At 39.9% G+C, this 20,479-nt stretch overlaps 1 protein-coding gene across 1 annotated transcript in view; it reads left to right on the top strand.

The window, feature by feature from the left end:
* The window catches only part of PPP1R1C (protein phosphatase 1 regulatory inhibitor subunit 1C), a 54,162-nt gene that overhangs the window by 16,040 nt on the left and 17,643 nt on the right, over nucleotides 1–20,479 (top strand). The window contains 2 exon segments of the mRNA XM_074872267.1: nucleotides 6,424–6,461; nucleotides 8,284–8,344. Of these exon segments, the coding sequence (XP_074728368.1) occupies nucleotides 6,424–6,461; nucleotides 8,284–8,344 (99 nt within the window).

The following is a 20,479-nucleotide window of genomic DNA, read 5'->3' as shown; positions in this document are numbered from 1 at the left end:
TGGGAAAAGCTACTCTATGATCTCTGAGCCAGAGTGATGAGAGGTTTCTTGGTGGTGGTGCTGCTGGGGTAATGTGGGACCTTTCCCTTGCTACATACCTTAACTGCAAATGCCTGATAGAATAAGCATGCAAATGCTTGTGTATATAGCAAATTCCTCTCTCCCCTATGTTTTTATTAGTATTTCCTATACAAATCTTGTTATTAGTGTTCCCTAAAGGGCCAGGCAGTAATTCAGATGCTGATTAGTGTGTGAGATGCAGCAGAACCGCAATGCATGCACTCTCTTGTCAGCACTTGTCTGAGGAGGGGAGCAGACCCTCCAGCTACATTTACCACAGCAGCTGGGATACTGGAGTTTAATGAGGTGCTTTTGCAGTGTGAAAATTTTCAGAAACATATACTCACACCAGGAGGGCTTACCAGGATATTTTTCTGTAATTAAATGTAATTACATCTATACCCGTAATCAAGTTTTCATTGACAGATACAGGCAAATAAAAACCAGCAAGCAAAAGTCAAACAATTAACTACATAAGCATTTTTTTACGTTTGTCTTTTTGGACTTTTTTCCTTTTCTTACCTCAGTGGTTTAGTAAAAAGTGATGAGATTCTAGCTGATCTGGCAATGTGTGGTTAGAACTCTGGCAAAAACAAAGCATTAAATATTTTTTTTAATCTTATTTTGTCTTCTGGAGGAAAGGAAAAGTAGTTTTGATACCATAAAAACCAAGTAACATTATACCAAACAATTTCTAAATCAGATTTCAATGAGCTTGTTTTACAAGTACCAATGGCAAATACAAACAGTGATGGCCAAACACCAGTGAGGCCAGCTGGTAGATCTAAAAATATCCTTATTTTACTGATGAAGAAATTGAAATGTGAAAAGACTGAAAGCAAATTTTCAGAAAATTTCAGGTTGTCCTGCCACTAGGTGGCAGGAGAATGAATAATTATTTGGAAAATTATCCATTTCTTTTTTTAGTTCCTAAAATTGTGTGGGTCTGTGCCATTTAAATGTGAAGTTTTGAAACAGGTGATCTGCCTTGTCGCATAACTAGCACACAACAAGACTGGGAGCAGAGCTCTGCTGCCCACTGCCCAAGCACACAAACATCCCCCAACCCCACAGCAGGAGGAGAGAGACACTCTCCTCTTCATCACAGGAGATGGCTAAGTGGAGCCAGAGCCAGGAAACTTATTTTCCTTTTCCAACTGTATGTCATCATTGAGCATATTGATCAGAAGTCAGCAACTGATTCATTTCCTTCACATTTTTTGAGAGAGAAAGCATTGCTCATGGACATAGTACTGTTTGGCCATGGAGACGATTCATCAAAACTAGTGAAATAAAATTAAACTGGCTGAACTATTCCATAGCAGTAGTGTTATCTGATTTGTCTCTAGCTTTAGTGTCCTGCACTAAAGTTTGCATGTGAAAGGCTGGATCCCCTGCTCTCTTCAGTGGCACTGTTTATACAGGGGTGGGGGCAGGATTATAAGGAGGCTCCAGAATGACAGTGACATTGTGTCCTTAAAGTCTCTCTTTGGGCTAATTTCTTTCAGATTCAAACCATTCTTATTTAAATCATTCTTTAACTAAAACCTGTTATAGGCATGCAGCTCATGGGCTGTTTCCACTATCTGAGCAGTGAAAGGGTATCATGTGTATTATTTTTAAGGGAAAATTTAGACAACAAAAACTAACCAAATCCAAATCCCTATCCCTGTGATTTTTACCTGAAACTCCTCAGTTTTGGTTTCTCAAGGAAAATTCCAAACTGTCTACAAGAAGCTTTCTCCAACAATTATACCAGCCTCTTACTGAGTTTCTTTTGTGTAACAGCTGGCCTCTCTGACCTGTTCTGTTCCTCCAGTGCCTGATTGAAACCCTACAGAAAAGGCTTTTATTTGCTCTTGCCAAGGGGAAAGAAAGCAGGGTACTTAGCTGGATGAGATAAGCCTTTTCCGGATGACTCCACTACAGAGCCCATGGGTGATATCAGAGGCCAAGTCTTTTAAAATAGGTCAACTCTTGCCCTGCATAGCTGCTCCAAGAGCATTAACATTATCCAGTGGGAGAAGAGAGGCAGATAAATTTTGATCTTACTCTAAAAAGACCACAAGGCTTCCCCCAGCATGGTCATGCCATTTGCACAACAGTGGAGATTCATGGAAAAAACGATCAGCAACAGCAAGCACTTCTCATCCTGGCTATAACCAACCTCCTTGCACTCGGCTCTTTTCTGACCTCATATAATAACACCTTTGGGGTAGCTCAGCTTATTACATCAGCTTGGCTGGGTGCATGTGCTAATAAACATTCAGAAGAGCTCTGCTAACAAGAGCATTTGGGAGAAAAATCCCTTGGTGTTTCTTTCTCCATATTTCAGCAACATAGCCAGGCCAAATCTTGCAGGTTTTCCTGTGAGTGGATGAGATTTTAAACTGGATAAAGACTAAAGCATAGAGCTCTAATGCTGAAAGGGGGTCTGTGCAGGTAGCTGGACTTTCAGAAGTGTCTCTTCTTGAAGAACTAGGGCTTCATTTCAGAAAGTCTGTGTCCGTATCTGGACTAGTGGAAATATCCTTTAGACTGAACATGAACACTTTTGATGAACATGGACCATTTCTCTTCCTGAGGACACTGACTAAAGCCTAATAGTCTGTTTATTTGCCAGGTGCTAGTCCAGTCTACATGAGGTATGGGTCACACTAGCCTGACAAATTATTCGCCCAGCACAGGGGAAAGTCCTCAACTGCTTTTTCCTCAGCACAGGTGTAAAAATGCTCTAAACAAAACTCCAATCTTATTTTTAGGTACTGCAACTTTTCAGCAACTTGGGTGTGTACAAATCTGTTCTCAGCTCTTCATATGATTTCTATTATACCAATTTAAAACAAAAAACTGTCAAGAAATTACTTGAGTAATTAGATTCTTGTTAGCTAATTAGAGCAGCCAATAATAATTTGGATTGGAAAAATGTCGTATGTTCAGATTAGGAATATAGTGCAGTTGTATTATGTTCTGTGAGAAATGTTATGGTCTGTGAGGGAAGAATATGGAGCATCCTTAAAAAGTCTTTTTTCTTCCTGGCCCCCAAAAGAGAGCAAACCTGTAGGGAGAAGTTATCTACTGAGAGCTTGGGTTTTGTTTCATGTAAGAGAGAAATAGTTGATCACTTGAATTCACGTTCTCTGTAATATATCTGCCTAGTTATAAACATGATAAGGAAATTTCTCATTCTGTATAACTATGATTTTTTCTGAGCAGAATCTTGACTGCACAGTAGTCAATGGGAATTGAAGGATGTTGAGAAACCAGGGAATTCATTCTCTCCTGTGAATCAATTGATATCACAGTCTGATATTTGTGATTTGGTTTCTGATTATTTCCTGACACCTCTCAAGAAGAATTTATGGTCAAAGAGTTCAGTAAAGAAATTCAGTTTATAATTGTCAATGGATTTGAGAGGGATTCAAGGGTGGGAAATGCTTGTTTGACTTCTGTAGATGGATATGTCTGATTTGCAGTAACTAATCGATAATGTTCTTTTTTACCTTGTAACTTTCATTCTCATCATAAGTTTTGTTGTCATGAAGATTTTCTGTGTGGAATCTCCTGATGCCAGAACTGACCTGTTGTAGTGAGAACATCGATTTGTACATGCATTGACTCTCACAGGGGCATTTTCTCAGTAAGACTGTTATAAGAACATGCTTTCATTAATTTATTTAGATTGTTTTCAAAGCATTATAATTTACACTGGAAAAACACTATTTGTCCAAGGAAGAATGTTCACACAAGTATTAATGTAATCCTTCACTTAGACCAATATGGCTTTAAGTATTTCCCCAGGCAGAGAGCTCTTGACTGAGCTCCAGACCACACTGCACTCCAGCTGTGCTCTCTGTCACCACTAAATTCCCCCTTTTACTTTTGCTACAACGCCACTGCCCCTGTCTTTCATTATTATCTTAGCTACACACAAGCGCTTCTATCTTTCTTCCATGTCCCCATTGCTTTTCATCTTTTCTTCCTCCTCTACAGAAAGAATATTTGTTTATTTCCTACCCTCTGCCTCAGTCTATGGCACTCAGGGATCTCAGCTTCTCTCATTCCTTGTCACCTCTTCTTAAAAATTTATACTCTCCCTTGAGTCTTATCCATCAAAATGGCTGTCAAAAATAAATGGTCTTTTTGTCCTCAAAAATAAATGCATGCCAAATGTACTATTGACCAAACTGCATCTCCAACCAGCTTTACCTTTCCCTTCATCTCACAACTCACTTGAAACACTTCATGTCCTCAAGTGTGTCTCTTTTGCTCCTTTAGGTTCATTTCTGATCTCTGTTTACTGGATTTGAAAAACTGTTTGTTTGTGTGATTTTGTAAGTCATTCTTAAATTTCCACATCGTCTGGTGTTATTCATTGGCACTCTTTGCTCTGTGGATATGAATGATTTCTCTAACTCCATACAGGACCAGTTCTAGTTCCCAAAGTCGCCTGTCACATAAGTGCTGCTAGGTGGAAGGAAAGGCTGGAAACTTTCCAGTTCTGGTAGGTTTAGTGTCACCCCACTAAGAGCACTAAGTGTGCAAGCCCAAAGGGTTAGAGTTGTGTACATCCTTAGGAACAAGACCTGAAACCTGATGAAGCTACTGATTGAAGTTTTGTTCCTTATGTAAGCCTCAGCCTGGGTTTACAAAATATATTTTTAATCTAGGCAACTTTAGAGTTTCAGGAAGGAATGGGACATCGTTGTTCTCTGTTGAAAGTTCCTGATTTATTCAAATTTCAGTCTCCAAACTAAATCCAGGATCCTGAACTAAAAAAAAAAATCCAATGTTGAATCATAAGTCTGTGTCTGACTGTTATACAACTAATAAGAAAGATTACAAGCACATAAATAATCACTCGTTTAGCCAGCTTAACTTCATACCCCAAAGTGCTTTATGAAGGCAAATAGACACCGCTATACTTAAATAAGCACTGCTATGCTTATTTACAGGTAAGGAAGTCAAGGAAGAGATTAGTCACCTTACCAAAGTTCATACAAATGTTAATGGCAGGAACTGGCTTCCTGATTGTCCTGTCTAATTCTGTATGTGTGGGACTGTGGAAAACAGTAACCAGCACTGTTTTCAGCTACACTTTTTAATCTCTAGTGTAAGTAATTTGAATGTCTTTCATATAAAGGTAATGGGAAATATATACATTGAAAAAATCCAGTAAGTCAATTACTGTTTGCAGGATGCACAGATACAATGGAAAGAATATAAATATAATGTCTGGACTGGCTCATCCCCTTACACACAGCACACCACAAGCAGCCAATATCTAGAAAATAAGTTAGATAAAGTGATATTGCCTAGACCTAATTCTTCCCTCAGACCTACATTTGCAGATCTGTCACACCTCAGTGGAAATTGCCTAGTGATATCTGTAAGTGGAAAATTTTAGAAGGTGTATTGCTACAGTGAGGGATTGATGTCTCTGTTTTTAATGGCATTTTATTTTAAAGCTCCAAACTACTGTGCATCAAAGGTCCTACATGATCTTCATCAAATATTTGGGAAATCATCATCAGAAGACAATCACTTTCTGGTCATTAACCGTATCGAGATAACAGTAGAAAAATAATTTAATCTTATGCAAAAACTGGTTAAGTACAATGATTAGGAAGATCCTTGACCCTCCTCTGCTTCATACAATTTTACTTAGTTGTTCAGACAGATTCTCAGAGAATCTTATTTTCGTTAGAAATCTCTAGTATTGGCCATATCTGCCATGCCTATAGTCCAGAGCAAATTAAGGCAAAAAAAGTAAGCAGTTCCAGGAAAAATTTCAGTCCAGTAATGTCATGAAACTTTTAAGATTAAAAATTAGTCTTTGTTAAGCTTTGGTTTGCTAATTTTACCTATTACTGTTAGGTGCTCTTCAGTACCAGTATTGGTATATTAATAACTTATCTGAGGTGAGGTGGTTGTTATTATTTAAGTTCAGTAAGAGCCCTTTGTGGGTTTCCTGCACACCATTTGGCAACAAAGCCTTTTCTGACTATAGAAGAAAGTGCAGTCCCCCAGCAAAGCAGCCACGTATCCCAACAGCCACTGATGAGCGCAGAGCCCTACTATGAGCCTGGCCAAAGGACCTGCTGCTAAAGGCACTCTATTGCTTGCTGTTAATTCACAGAGAAAAAATGGGAGTTAAGTGCTTTAGACACAGTGCTTATGTCTAAATGCTAATCACGGCCTCTGGTTTTCTGAGACACACAAAAGAGAAAGAAAAGCTGTAAATTAGAAGGGTAATTTCTTATTTACAATAGTGCTGTAGGGTTCAGGGTAGAGTTGCAAGGGTTAGAACTCAGAAACGCTTTTGTACTAACATTTCTCGTACCATATGTTTTCATCCTCTAGAAAAAGATGAGAAGAGAACAAACGTGTCACAGGCAGAGGTAAGTGAAATTTTTTTTAAACATACTTATTGTTAAAATAGGTCTATGGTTAAAACCCCTTTGAAAGTCACTGATTCATCCTGGTTAATGTTTTTCTTTACGTTGTCATGCCATCTTCAGTAACACAGCCTTTCACTGCTTTCAAACCAGGGCTGTGTAAAGCTGTGTTGTGTCTTATCTCTGCCGGCTCTCCCTTCTCCCTGTAGCAGGGAACTGGGAAAGGCAAGTTTCCCCTCTGCCTTGATGCCATGCCCTGGCAATTCATAGCAAACCTGGCCCAAGGTGACCCTGCCAGGTCACCTCATCCAGCATTGCTTTGGGTCTACAAAAACATTGCAAACTTCTCTCTCATCTTCCCATCATTTGCCAAGCCTACAGCAGGCAGTGCATTGGTGTTGTTTGCAGAAGAGTTACAAGTCAGCTCCTCCAATCTTGTTTTCCAATCTCCCCTTGCATAGCTCCTGCAATTCCCTCATCTTTTTCCCCTTCACCCATTGCTCAGAGAAGAAGCAGGCAGCGCTTTAAATAGCAGTGGGAGGTATTGATTGGTTCAAATTTGGACTCAAATACAGACTTAGAAAGATTTACTGGGGCAAGGATCAACAACCTATCCCACAGTGTTTATAAAGAACTTTCTCTTTCAAAAGAAGACAATATTTTATTTATAAATGTTATCATTCCACCCATTGTGATAAGGTAGGGTAATAGAATTGGCCATACTGTGTGAAATTAGTTTTCTTAAGAGATGTCTTAAATGTTCCTTGAAGAAATAGATCTTATTAAAATTCACAGACTATATACAAGTCAAAGTACTCAGGGAAAAAGGCATTTTCAGCAAATATTAGGGAAAAGGCAACATCGTTATGACCAAATACAACTTTTTTTTAACCTTTTTCTTAGGAATGTGATATGATGCTTATGTCTTCAAAAGCTATCTATGTGACCCTATGTAGTTTTATTATCCTTTGTATATGGACATATTTCATGTTCGTATATAATGGACACTAATTTAACTGCTTTCATTTTGCAAAAGTTGCTCTGCTTTAGCACTGGAAGGTATTCCAGTTAGTTTTTGCTAACCATACACTGGTATAATTATACTACTGTTACTCTATGTGTAATTTTACTACCATTATTTTGAAATAATTTAACTTCTGTGCATAGATGTGATTTTGGGGCCATAAAAAGTTTATCTGTGTCTAAATCAGGCACTTAATCTGTCACTTAAATCAGGCCCAGTTAAAGGCTGAGTAATTGGTTGCTGGAATTATTATTTTAGAATACATTGAAAAAGCGAAGGGGGAGGGATCTTCCATTTATTTATGTAAAAATTTATATATTAATATATTAATAATTTCAGTACTACCTTACCTATACATATAATCATTCATTACACTGTATTTAGTAGGAATATTGGTTAATGCAACCTTGCAACTGTTTTAATATACATAAACATTTATTTGCCTTATGAGAACCAGTTACACAGACTGTTAAAAACACAGACTATCTTAATTTTATGCTTAACAATATTTTTTTAGAGTGAAGGGTAATTTTCAGCAGTATTGGGTCTGTTCTGCCTGGGAGCCACAAAGGTTGTCCATTAAACATGTATTTTGTCTACCTAATCTTAATTTTCCCTGTATTCATGAAAGCCCAGGAGCTGGCATCAGATTTATACAATATAATTTTCTTAGAAACTTCTCAGATTGGTGTGTGCACCTTCTGATAGCATCTGTGGGGCCAGACCTGGAGCTGCCATGACCAGAAAACTCTCCCTGTGCCAGTCTCTTACTGCCTCTCTCTCTGTTTTGTCTCTCCTCAGTCCCAGAGCGCATCTCCCAAGCAAAGGAAGCAGAGCGTCTTCACCCCGCCTGCCCTCAAAGGTACTGTGCAGGTACTGTCTCTGCCCTGGCAGGGTGCGGAACCCTTGCACCCACCGCAGCTCCAGGTCCTCTCTCACAGGGAAAACATTGGGGCATGAGCAAGGGCTCTCTGCCTGCGAGCACCACAGCTGTCTGTGAAGGGGTCATGCTTAGCCGTTGCTGTTTTCACACTTCGAAGTGACTATCTGGCGTTGACTGTTTGCTGATACTGATCATCTATCCTCACCAGAGAATCCTGCAGCACTGACAATTTTTTTTTAAAAAAAGCAGACTTCTTTTTTTACAAAATCTTGATACTTTTATTAGTTCAATGTAACAGATAGTTCAATGCCAAACTTTGAAGAGAATTCCTTGAATACATAAGTTTTATCAGTTCTGGCCCCATACAGCTCTCTGTTTCTTATTTAAATGACTCCCATATATTCTGCCTCCCTTTCCAGGCAGCTGTAGAAAGAAGAATAACCAAAACTGTGGGCTGGGTATCTGATTATAAGAAGTGTGAAGTCTTTCTGGTGAAGATAAGGAGAAATGAGAAATCTTGGTAAATGTTTAAGGGGCTTACATGCTTTTCAGGAATGAACACAAAAGCAGCAGGAATATGAGTTGGGATCAGAGCAACTGCATTTAGGCCTTGTTTCTCAAATGATTCTCAACAGAGTTTGACTTGCTGGTGCTTGCAGTGAAGCAAGATCTATAGTGATTCACCAGCATTTCCAACTGCCACTTGTCAGTGCAGGATTATTTTCAGACTGCAGACCAAAGGCTATCCTGCCAGGTGTCTCATGATAATGAATATCTTCAATTTCCATTCCTTCTGCTTAACACAATTTATTACCTGGCAAAAAAAGTAGGATATCTGATTTGTTGTGTGAAATACTGCTGCTGTTGTTAAGTAAATTACAATATCAGCCAGTTCTGTGTATCTCATCCTGTAGCTTCAGTTCTCTAGTACTTGTCCTAGCAACAGTTAAAACATCACTCAGGTGCCACACAAAACTTACTGTTTGTCAAAATGGGCTAAAGTTTGTGCACTGGATATTAGAAATAATCTTATTACAGTCAATTATAATAATTTGTGGAAGGAAGAAGCTTTACATGGGTAGCAATAATATCTATTGATCTCACTGCTGTATTATTTTGCTGTACAAACCTAAACTAAACACTGCGTAAATGAAGTGCTCTGTAAAACATGTCCTTATATCTCCTTTCAAGGACTGCAGCCTACTCAGTGTTACCTTTAATACGTTGCTGAGACCTGGGCAAGTACCTGGCATAGTTTACTTCCACATCAACTTAATTCCCAGGGGACAGTAAGAAAGTATGTGATTCAAGATAGATCACAACTAGCCTGAAATATCTTGTAAAAAGAACAAAGCACAGCACAAAATGCCTCTCCTCTATACCTTAACACTCTAAACTACACAGTATTCTCAGATTCACAGGTGGACACCTGGAAATTGATAACCCTTCCTGTAAACAAGCTGGATTGGTCCAGATTTACGATACTGTAACCATGATAAATACTGCCCTTTTTATTTAAAAATTATTTGGAATAGAATATTCATTATCCCTTCCTCTTTATTGTTATGAAAACATGAATGTTATTTTGTTTAGGCTAAGAGATTAGGAGACAAACATAGCAACGAGTGCTATGAAAGCATTACTGAAAAATACAGAGGTTTTGTAATGATTTAAATTATTTTAGTTTTATAGTGGTAGAAGATAACAATATTAGCAGTATTTTCAGAATAACAGGCTTCATAACTGCACACTATTCCCACAGCTTTACATATGTTTATTTCCTGCAGGCTGTTTCTCCCTCAGTATATTCACAATATGATATTCAATATACAGTAAAGAATGAGATTCTGGATGGTGAACCTCTCTCCTTTACACCCTCTTTCGCTGCTCTATATCCTCTGGGTCTGTTATAAATGGAAGGAGGGATAGACTGTAATCTGGTAATTCACATTCAAATATGGAGATAATAAATCTCCATAAAACAGAACTCATAGTGGAAAAGAGGGACAAGCATTTTCATTTGTTAACTTTTCTGACATTTTAGTAGTTTTTAGTTGCTGCTAACTCAAAGTTCCCAGAAATAAGCCAAACTTGCAGGTGGATGCAGAGCCTGGAAGCTGAGACAGCAGCCATGTGTGGAGAGCTGTGGGAGAAATGGGGGGCCATGGCACGAGCTTTGCTCTGTGCCTGCAGCAGAGAGGTGGCCAAGAGAAACTGTGGGGATAGTCATATTTCAGCCTGACACCAAATCTCCAAGTAGCTCTTGAGATTATTCTTTCTTCTTTGAGCTGAAAACATTTTTGCTGCACTTCTTGCAAGTTTCTTGAAATAATTACAAAACTGTGTGAGAAAGGATGCTGGTTTCATGAATTCATGGCTAAACAAGAGAGAGAAAGCAAGAGTAAATGAACCTGGATGTTGTGATTACAAACAAATTAGGAAATTGTTAACATGGTTAAAAGGAGCAAAAGCAACATCAGACAATAGTGATGCCTAGTTACAGTACCAGGACTATAGTACATGTTACATGGACTATGCAAATACATGAAACTATATGAAATAAATGAAAATGCAGTACTGCCAAGGTTCTATATGTCATGGTAAATATATGGAGATCAGCTTCTTAGTCAAATGTGGGCATATTTTTCCCCTCTGCCATAGCAGTCACCTAAACTGAAAGACAATTTTATTATCTGTCTAAGATTGCCCCCAAATATTTTGGTCCCATCCTTACAATGGCTTGCTCTAGCTCGATGCGGGTCTGTAGTTGCTGCAGCATGCTGTAGCAAACCCGTGTGTCTGCAGAGCCAGTGTCATGTTATGGTGCAACAGGCAGGTTCTTATTACTATATATTTGTGTGTACTTTGGCTCCTGTTTTATTTTCCTAAATGAAAATGCACCAGAGTCCCTATAGACGGAGCAAATAGCTGACTCATCTCAGAGCATTGTTCTTTTTACTGGAATACAGTGTGCTGGAAAAATCGATGTGAGAACTATTGATTTAAGTGGTAATCTGGAGAGTGAATCAGACAGCAAACCAGATAACAGCTCAGTGCAGTGTTCTTGTTAGTGTTATATTACCAAACCTAATGGATGTCAAAGAGGTCTTCCATTTTGCTTTCAAAGATATTTCTTTTTCTAACCCTGCTACACTAGGTTTTGTTAATGCCACACTATTATGTAACATGCAATACTGGCAAAAGTCAGTATCTGAAGACTGAACCAAATTAATCCATCATATTGTCAGTATGTTGTGATTTACCGCTTGTCACTTTTTTCTAGGTATAGCAGCTCTCTTAACCGAAGATTCATCACCTCTGTTTCCCCTGTTTGTGTCACTTTTTTCTTCTGTTACCCTTGGTCTTTTATGTCTGAACTTCAAATTCTCTCATCCTTCTATAACTTCCAATGCTCTAATATGCTGATCTTTAATCTCCATCACTTTCTTTCATTTTAAGCTCTTCTTTGTGTGCGGAGGTTGGCTTGAAGCTCACTATGAAAAAGCATAAAAACAGCCAGAGGAAGGTTTTTCAATTTGAAGAGTCACCAGTTTTAACTAGGGCAATCTTTCCCAGTCAGTTGTCATTGCACAAGGCCTGTTTCTCATTTTATTAATCTGTTTCTCATTCTGTATGACAAAACCAAGAAGAATCCTTTGGTCCTTTTCTTCTGTATCAAAGTAGATGTCCAACTGATTTAGCACAAACATCCATCCAACCACCCACAAATAGCATCTTTAGAGATATCTTCATTATTCTGATCAGAGGGTTAAAGGAGCCCCTGAAAGTCTTGCTGGATTCTCACACTTCTCTCCTCACACTCACCAGAGAAGTTTAAAATGGAATGATAACCCTCCCAGGTAGAGATGGACCAAGTGGAAGGCAGCATAGACTGCCATGGCAGAAGCAGATTGCACTTATGCCAGGTAATGGTGTTTCCTCGGCATCTCATTATCACCTGAAAATCAAAAGAACACATTTGAGTCTCAGAGCTACAGCTTTTGATCCCAAGGCATATTTTGTACCGAGGCAGATTTCCTTTTACCTACATAGTCACATTTTGTTTAGTATCTCAGCTCATCTTTGAAAGGAAATGCAGACTAAAGTGACAGGAAGCAAGGTTTACAAAGACAAACAGAAGACAGCCTGAGCTGTTCCCAAATCTGCATTGTTCCCTAGAGCTCCCAAGTCTCCACATTATCTACCAGCTATTGCTATTAATATTACCAGCTATTTAAATACCATCAAGGTCTCTCCCTGTGAAGGAAGTGCACATTCCCGAGTGGTTTGAGGATTTCATTAACAGTGAATCTACTGGTATGGGTGTGCTAGAGGTCAGGAAAATAGGAAACCTTCACTCATCCTAGATCACCCAGCAGGAGGCTACTTAGATCAGCATCAAGATCCTACTAATTTCAGCGGTCTCTAAAGAAAGTTCTCGCAACTTTCTGTGTTCACTGGACAACCTGTGCAATTAGCTGCCATCAAATCATAATTAAAGTCTTTCCCCATAGAGGTGAAAGGTACCTTTGACCAGTTTCCATCCCAGTCTTTTGGGAAATACATCCTTTAAATTCCCCTCAATGTATTTTTCTTTTAAATTCCCCTCAATGTATTTTTCTTTGCATAGAAACAAAGACTTTTTCTTGAGCTAGGCCCCAGCTACAACATTTGAAATGGGATTGAATATGAGTTGTTATAAATCTAAGGAACATTCAAAGACATCATTTTGGTTTGACTTATTAAAACAGCCAGGACTCACTGGCTGTTCCCAAAGTGTTCAGACCCAGGGATTTGATACATGCATAATTCTAGTGTTTACAATGATGGTTGATATTAAATCAGCTCTTTTCAGCTTCTGCCATGAATTTCAGATGCTCAGCTTGTTTAGCGCCTGCTTGTTCTTCTCTCCAAAGGAAACAACATGCAGAATAAATGATTAAAATCATGATGTCCCTCCTGAAATATGTAATTTATTAGAAGCAATTAGTACAGTATGTGGCCCTCATCCAAATTTGTAACCCCTTAGGCCAGCTTGATGATGTCTGATGCATCTCATTACTTTGTGACTGAAGGTTAACAAGGAACACGGATAGAGTCTGGAGACATAAAGGATTATTGTTAGTGTGGTAAGCACTGAGTTCAGAGCCCACGAGAATCGACGCAGAACAAAAATCTCAGGCTAAATTTACTTCAGGTGTCAGAGGATGAAGTTTGTAAGTTTTAAGCACTGACTACAGAAACTTGTATCATTTTAAAGGCTGCCCTCTTAAATGGCAAACTGCAAAAAGCGTCTAGCGTTAACTAAACACATCAGTGTAAGAACAAGAAACATCATATTATACTTGAAAGAAAAATACTGTGTATTCATGTGATTTCTGCTTCATACACTGGCTTAAATTTAATTTTTAGGAAATCAGTATTAGCCACAATGTAACACATCTTACACAGTTTTCTGAACATCAAGCCCAGGTTTGTGAAAATTCACAGACTGAGTTGGTGCCCAGTCATACTTTTTATGTGAGTAAGTCACTTTGGCCCAGGATATTACATTTTCCCAGTCTCTCCAATGATGATCCTTTTTTAAAAATGTGATTGTGCTGCACATGAGCCATGAGGCCAGAACAAGAGAAGGAGATGGTTTTCAACTATCTTCTCAGTCCTGAAAGTGTATTTCAGACCTCCTTGCTTTTCCAGTGGGCTAAAGGACTGTGATAAATACTGAGTGGATAGCTAGAACTGCTCCACAAAAGCAGGCACCATCCAGTAGCTGAAGCAATCCCCGCGGTCAGGGCAAGTCCTCCTCTAATCCCTTAGCAGAGCTGCAGTGTTTCAGGTGAAGCATCTTTTCTTTAGTCTGGTGACACCCATTCTTCAGTCCTTTTAGGAAGATCTAACTCAGTATGCTGCTTCTTGGGTAACAGAAGGCAAAGCTCTGCTTCATTTTTCGTGTGCACTGTTCTTGTTTGTGTTGTGATGTGACAAAGCACCATCAGAGCATTTAGTTTCATGGGTGAAAGTCCCCCTCCTGTAGCACTGGGGAAAGAAAATTCATGCTGCAGTTTTGTAATCATTATGTTTTCTCCTTTTGCCAAACCAGGTCACAAAAGAAAGGTGCAGCTTTGGTTTCAAAACTAGTTCTTCTCTTCATTTATACACCATTCTTATGCACATCTTAGTCAGACTGAACCTCGATGCGCTTAATGTAGTGTGGCCTTGAACAAATTTCCTGGATATCTTTTCTAAGATGCTACCTTCCAGTGCTTGGTCTCTTTTTCTCACTCTCTTTACCCTCCTCTCCTTCCTCAGACTTGTATAGTAGTATGATGACAGTAGATACAATTTTAAAAAAAAATGAACTAAATTAATTAGTGAATCACTGAGTTGGTGAACGGAATACATTAGATTGCTGCCATCTCAAGTTCAGTTGGCTGCCACCATTCTGCTACTGCCCAAAAAGTTGGCAGACGCTGCCGTAGTCTGTATTTAATTTCTTACTGCTGGCAGCTTTGAATACATTTCGTTTCACACAGCTGGCGGCTTCTGCTTCAAAATGGCTCTGGCCTTGGCTGCAATAAATACCACAGTACCTTTAGAGAGACTGAGGTGTTCAGTGGAGACTAAGCTTGACATCTGTTCTATGGCAAAACTGGGATGTTTGTGTTATAACTTGTCATCTGCCACTATTACCTGGTGTGTGAAAAAGAAAAGATTGTGCCGAGCACTAATATCAGTCGCTAAATTACCATGTGTGGTTTAAGGGGCTGATCCAACATGGTCCGAAGTCTAGGGGAGTACTTTCACTGACTTCATTCAGTTCAGCATGAAGTCCACATATCTGATAGCTCTTTCTGATCTTCATGCAACGAATGCTAAACTGGCCTCTTTTTAAGGATATGAGTTTATTTTTATGATAGGAGGGTAATCTTATAAATGTCTGTGAAACAGCATTTATGACTTGAAATTAGTATTGTTAAGCATTGTTGTACTAAATATAGAGCAGTGTAAACATCATAGTATTATTAATTGCTTCTAAGCAGTAACAGATGACATTAAAAAGTCAACCTGTTAAGAGATAACAACATAAAATATTATGGAAAGAGAATGTGGGAGACTTAGTACTTATTTTGAAATATAAAGTAGAAAGCCCAGAAAGGGCAGCATGTGTTGTTCTGGTTACTTTATATCACAAAATGTATTTATAGTGAAATTCCAAAGATTTTGGCAGTGTTGTGCTCTGAATTGAAACAGCTTTTGAAGAAAAGATAATATTTTTGTAGGAGAAGATGTAATGTTCTTAAGAAGCTAGTAAGTTGGCAGGGCATTACATTTTATTTCCTGGCTTTAGCTGTATGCTCTATAGTGGAGGTTAACAACCAAGTCACATAGCAGACACTGACTCCAGTAAGTCCTATTGTAATAAATAATAATTGCTCCTTTGTTTCATCTCAAGCATTTAAAATCCTGAATTTGATCCCAAGCAAGATGATGGAATGAAGACCTAGATTACATGTTGCTGCTCCTCTTCAGTGTTTGACATCTCCTGGGCTCCTGGACAGGAGCTGCAGGGTCGTGCATACAGCAGGGGCAAGTATATGTCAGGTGCTCACTCCTTCTCAGCTCTGTGCAAAGTCAGCCCTGCTGGGAAGAGCACACTCCTCCCACGGCATTGTCAGAGGGTCTGGCATGTTGGGAGACCATGGGGGAGCTTGCTCAATTTATATTGCGGTCTTCTGAAGGTAGAGATAAGTCCAGTGTATAAACACAGAGGAACCTCTCTAGTATTTTTCTAAAAATCCTCCATACTATGCGGGCTCATGTCTCATTTAATTTACCCTTAAAAGAAAAGCCTTCCTTGCATTTGAATCTAACTACGTATTTCTACAGTTGCTCTATGTCTATTAATGTCTCCTCTACACAAAGTCAGGTTTCATTTATAAAAATCTCCACCCCCAAAACGCAAAGCTGCCAAAAGACAGAATGACAAGCTACAGGCAAACCCAAGGTTAATAGTGAATTCATATAACATGAATGGCACCACCATGCATTGAGTAGTGTCTGATACAGCAAAATCGCCCTACAATTTACAGCTAAGTCTCCATCAATTGCTGGTCCATATGAGCAGGCTCGCCGCCCGTCAGCAGGTCTCCCACCACCCACACTCACTTCTCCTGGGATCAGGGCTGGGAGGTTTGAAAAATGCAACCATTTCCTTGAGAGCAGCTCCTGCCCACAAGCTGTCCTTGCAGGGTAGTAGCTTACCATTAGTTATTTTACTTTCTGCCATCAGGTTTCACTCTGACCCAAGTAAATGTCCAAGTAGTATGCTAGCTTTGCGATATCTCTGTCTCTGAACAATGTGGTCCTTATTTCTGTGGTTAGGCTAAGAGAAATCTTGCTTCTGGTTCTTAGGGACCATCTGCAATGAGTTTCTCGTGGTGAGAATGTTGTCTGGTTTTCTTATGATTTGATTTTTTTTTCCCTTTTGAAGTGTATGCCTATTAGTTTGAATTTATTGAAAAGCAAAAATTTTCTGAAGAAGGCCATGTGGTTCTCCTCCCCTCCATAATTTCTCCTTTCTTTCACCCCTTGGGATGTGACATTGCCCAGTTTAGCAGGAACACAGAGTTCCCAAAACCATCCACCAGAGCTTTGGCATAGAGACAAGAACATGAACAGCCTGAAGATTTCAACCACATCCTTTCAGGCCTGCAGCTAGGACTGAACACTTGCATGAATTATGTGTGTGAATGTGACCAGAAAAACACAGGAAATACTGCAGCAAGCATATGGATCTGAAAAGGGATTAATTTTCCTGTGAGCTGCATGGGCCAGAAGGATGTTGTTTAAAAAGCTCTCATTTGGTGTAGCTGCTAATTTTTCTTGAAACAGTGGGAGGATTTTTCAGGTCTTTCAGCACTCACCCAACCTATGAACCAGTAGATCTTCTATAGCCAGAGGAGATTGTCAGCAGGCTCTGAGCAATCTACTGAGTAACTATTTTTGAGAATACTTTTAAAGGAATTGTGGGATCTAATGACTGCTCAGAAGCAAAAAACAAACCTAAAATGTTTGCTGCAATTCTCCCAGCTTAGGGTGCACCTTTACCACCTATGTTGCGCACACAGCAAGAAGTATATGTAAACATTTATCTGGTAAACCCTGAAAACGGTGCAGTTTCATGGGCTACTTACTCCCTGCAATGGCATCTTTCCAGGTGACAGGGACACAGGACACATCAAGGTTGCACCCGTACCTGGAGAGCAGCTGGTAAGCCATAGGAAACCCAGCTTAGTGGGGACTATGTCCAGTTTGAGTCATTAGACTCAAGAAAGATGAGGCCAGTTAAATGGAGAGCAATGAAAACTGGAGGCGGTAAGACACTGCTGAAGAGAGGGGCTGAATGATGGTAGGCAGCAGGTCAAGTAGTTGCCTGTATCCCAGAATACCAGAGTAACCTCAGGCTAGCCATCACCTCCAAAGGCAAAGGGAAGCAGCAGGTTTTTCTTTTTCTTTCAGGAATGAGGAGAAATTATGCAAATTTAGTTTTCAATCTCCTTGCAATCCTGAAGAAAACTCTTATTAAAAGTGGGATTTTTGGCATGCAAGCTCCCTCTAGTGACACGTAGGTGTATTTCCTTAGCGCTAGTTCTGGTGAATTACTAAATAGCAAGAACAGCTATAAGAGGAGTGGAATTATACTGGAGTCTGACTGCAATTTATAATTTCCAGCTAAAATCTGTAAGGTTATTACTACATTGCACCTGCATGCCAGCAGTTTTCCCCAAATGGCTGGAGTGGTTAGTGCCTGGCCTTTCTTCAAACTCACTCTTAGCGAGATCAAAAGTAAGAATAGTGTTAAAACTTATTTTTACGTAATCTATGACTCTGATACGAATGTGTCTAAGCCTTTAGAGAAGAGGCTACCTCTTCTGTCTATGTTTTCCACAATTAAATTGAGTAAGCTGATATTCTTGTTTGTGCTTTCCAGAAAAATTGAGAGCAATACTTGTTTTCAGGCTCTGACTGTTAATATGAAGCGCCAGATAGAGTGCTTCCACACTGTAATTACATTCTGGTTGTACTGGATGCTGGCTCTGGGGTATTTTGATGCCTTAGGCAAACCAGAAGAGGTAGGTTTCTCAAAAGCTCACTCACACAATAAAGAGCCACTAAAGATTTTGCCCCTGATGTTTTGTTGCTCATGGCGACTGCAAAGTGAGACCAGTTGTATCTACTGTACTGCAAATAGTTTTTGGTGACTGCATTTTATGTTGAATAACTGATTTCTTAACATTGGTTTTTAATTTGCCAGCAAGCTAAAAACCCTTATATTTAAGAATTATGTGGGGTTTCAGCTGTCAGTAAGCTTAATGAGTTAAAATGAAAACATTTCAAATTTAAAATATTACTGAAGATGTCAAAGTAAACTTTTCACTGTTTTCATCTTCTCTTTTCTCCTCTCCCAAAACATCAGTGCAGAGACACTGTCCCAGACCCCTTCTGATATCTAAGCTAGGACTTTGGCTTTGCTGAATTTGTGTAACAGAGAAGCACCCTGGTTGTGCATAAGCATTATGTACTAAATGGTTTTGCGTTTCTTTTAGGGGTGGGAAAACCCACCTATATTGTTGTGCAAAACACCATAAATCACTACGTTTTGCTTTCTCTCCCTTGGTTCAAGGGATCTGTACCCTTAATCTGTGAAAATTCTCCACCAGATGTTTCTGATTCCATGTTGTGTGGGAAAGGATCACTGTTTTCCTGGATTCCAGGGGAGAAGAGTCCCCCTTCCCACTTGCCTCCTGATCAGCATGTGTGAGCAAGCACAGTTCAGCCCCTGGTTAGGACTAACAGAGGTACCTACTTCCTCCCCTTCCTGCTGGCTGCAGCAGTGGAACTTTCACAGATCACAACCACCTCTTAAGGGTTAAAGGCATCAGCCTGCATCTGGGTGGACTTTCCAGCAGAAGCCCTGGCTGGCTAGTGAGTAAGCACCTGCTGGTTCAATGCTGGTTTGTTGAAGAGATAGTCCATCTCCACTGGGCCAAGCCCCCCATGCCCTCTGTGCAACCAGCACCCTGCCAGGCTGCCTGCCTGGCTAGTGGGCAAGTCTACCTTGCTGCCCAGGCTGGTCTCCCACCTCAGTTTCAGGTTAGTGAGGACCCCGCATAAGCCTGGAGTCTCTGTTTGGAGGTTGCTGTGTGGTGCAGGACCTCATGATGTTTATTCTCCAGTTTTGATATCAACTCTCAGCCCCCACAAGCTGCTGCACCAACCTACAGGGAGCTGTGTTATCCCTGCTCCTTCACAACAGCCTGGTGTGGCTGAGGATACTTCAGCACATGAAAATATTTGCATAGTCTTAAGACTTGATCAGGAAGTTAAGTAGGTAGAAATGATGAGAAATCACATGGGATGTATCAGTTACTCTGAAGAGCTGTAGTTGGGCACAAGGTCAAAACCAATGCTTCCGAGCATATTTAAAACCTACACACCTGTTACATGAGAGGAAGGAGCTATACATTATTGTCTTGTCCTAAGACTGTATTTTTTAGGAAAACAAGGTAGACAGTCAAGTTGCAAAATGCTCGGCACTGTAAGGTGCCACAGCTACATCTGCACAAGAGCTTGCTTCTGTTCTGAGGCCAGCTGGCTCCACACAGCTCACATCCATGTTGCAGACCCTTTTATGCTCCCAAGTCATGAGGGTCATCCAAAATACCCAGTGGAAACTAACTCTGGCCCGTACCTAAACGAGGCTGGGAATTTTCTGGGTGAGAGCTAGTTGGCGCAGAAAAAACTGGGGACCTGGCTAATGGCTGGTCACAGCAGCCAGAGTAGGTCAGTGCCCCGAGCTGCCCCCTGGCACTCTTTAGTGTGTTTTTTAGCTGCAGCCTACATGACTTGGGCTCTCAAGTGCTTGCATGCATTTAGGAGTTAGGAGCATGGATCCTTTGAAAAAGCCTATCTTGAACCCTGGGAACAGTATTAAAAATTAAGGAAATGTATCTGCCATCCACACTGTCTCTCTACACAGTTACTTTCTAGACTAGAGATGCAATTTTATGTGTAAAATACAGTTATGCCTTATGAAACAGTAATGATAGGTAC

The sequence above is a fragment of the Strix uralensis genome, chromosome 6 (genome assembly GCF_047716275.1).
Source record: "Strix uralensis isolate ZFMK-TIS-50842 chromosome 6, bStrUra1, whole genome shotgun sequence".
In the NCBI taxonomy this organism is placed as follows: Eukaryota; Metazoa; Chordata; class Aves; order Strigiformes; family Strigidae; genus Strix; species Strix uralensis.
Note: the sequence above shows the minus strand (reverse complement) of the source record. Positions and strands in the feature narration are given on the sequence as shown.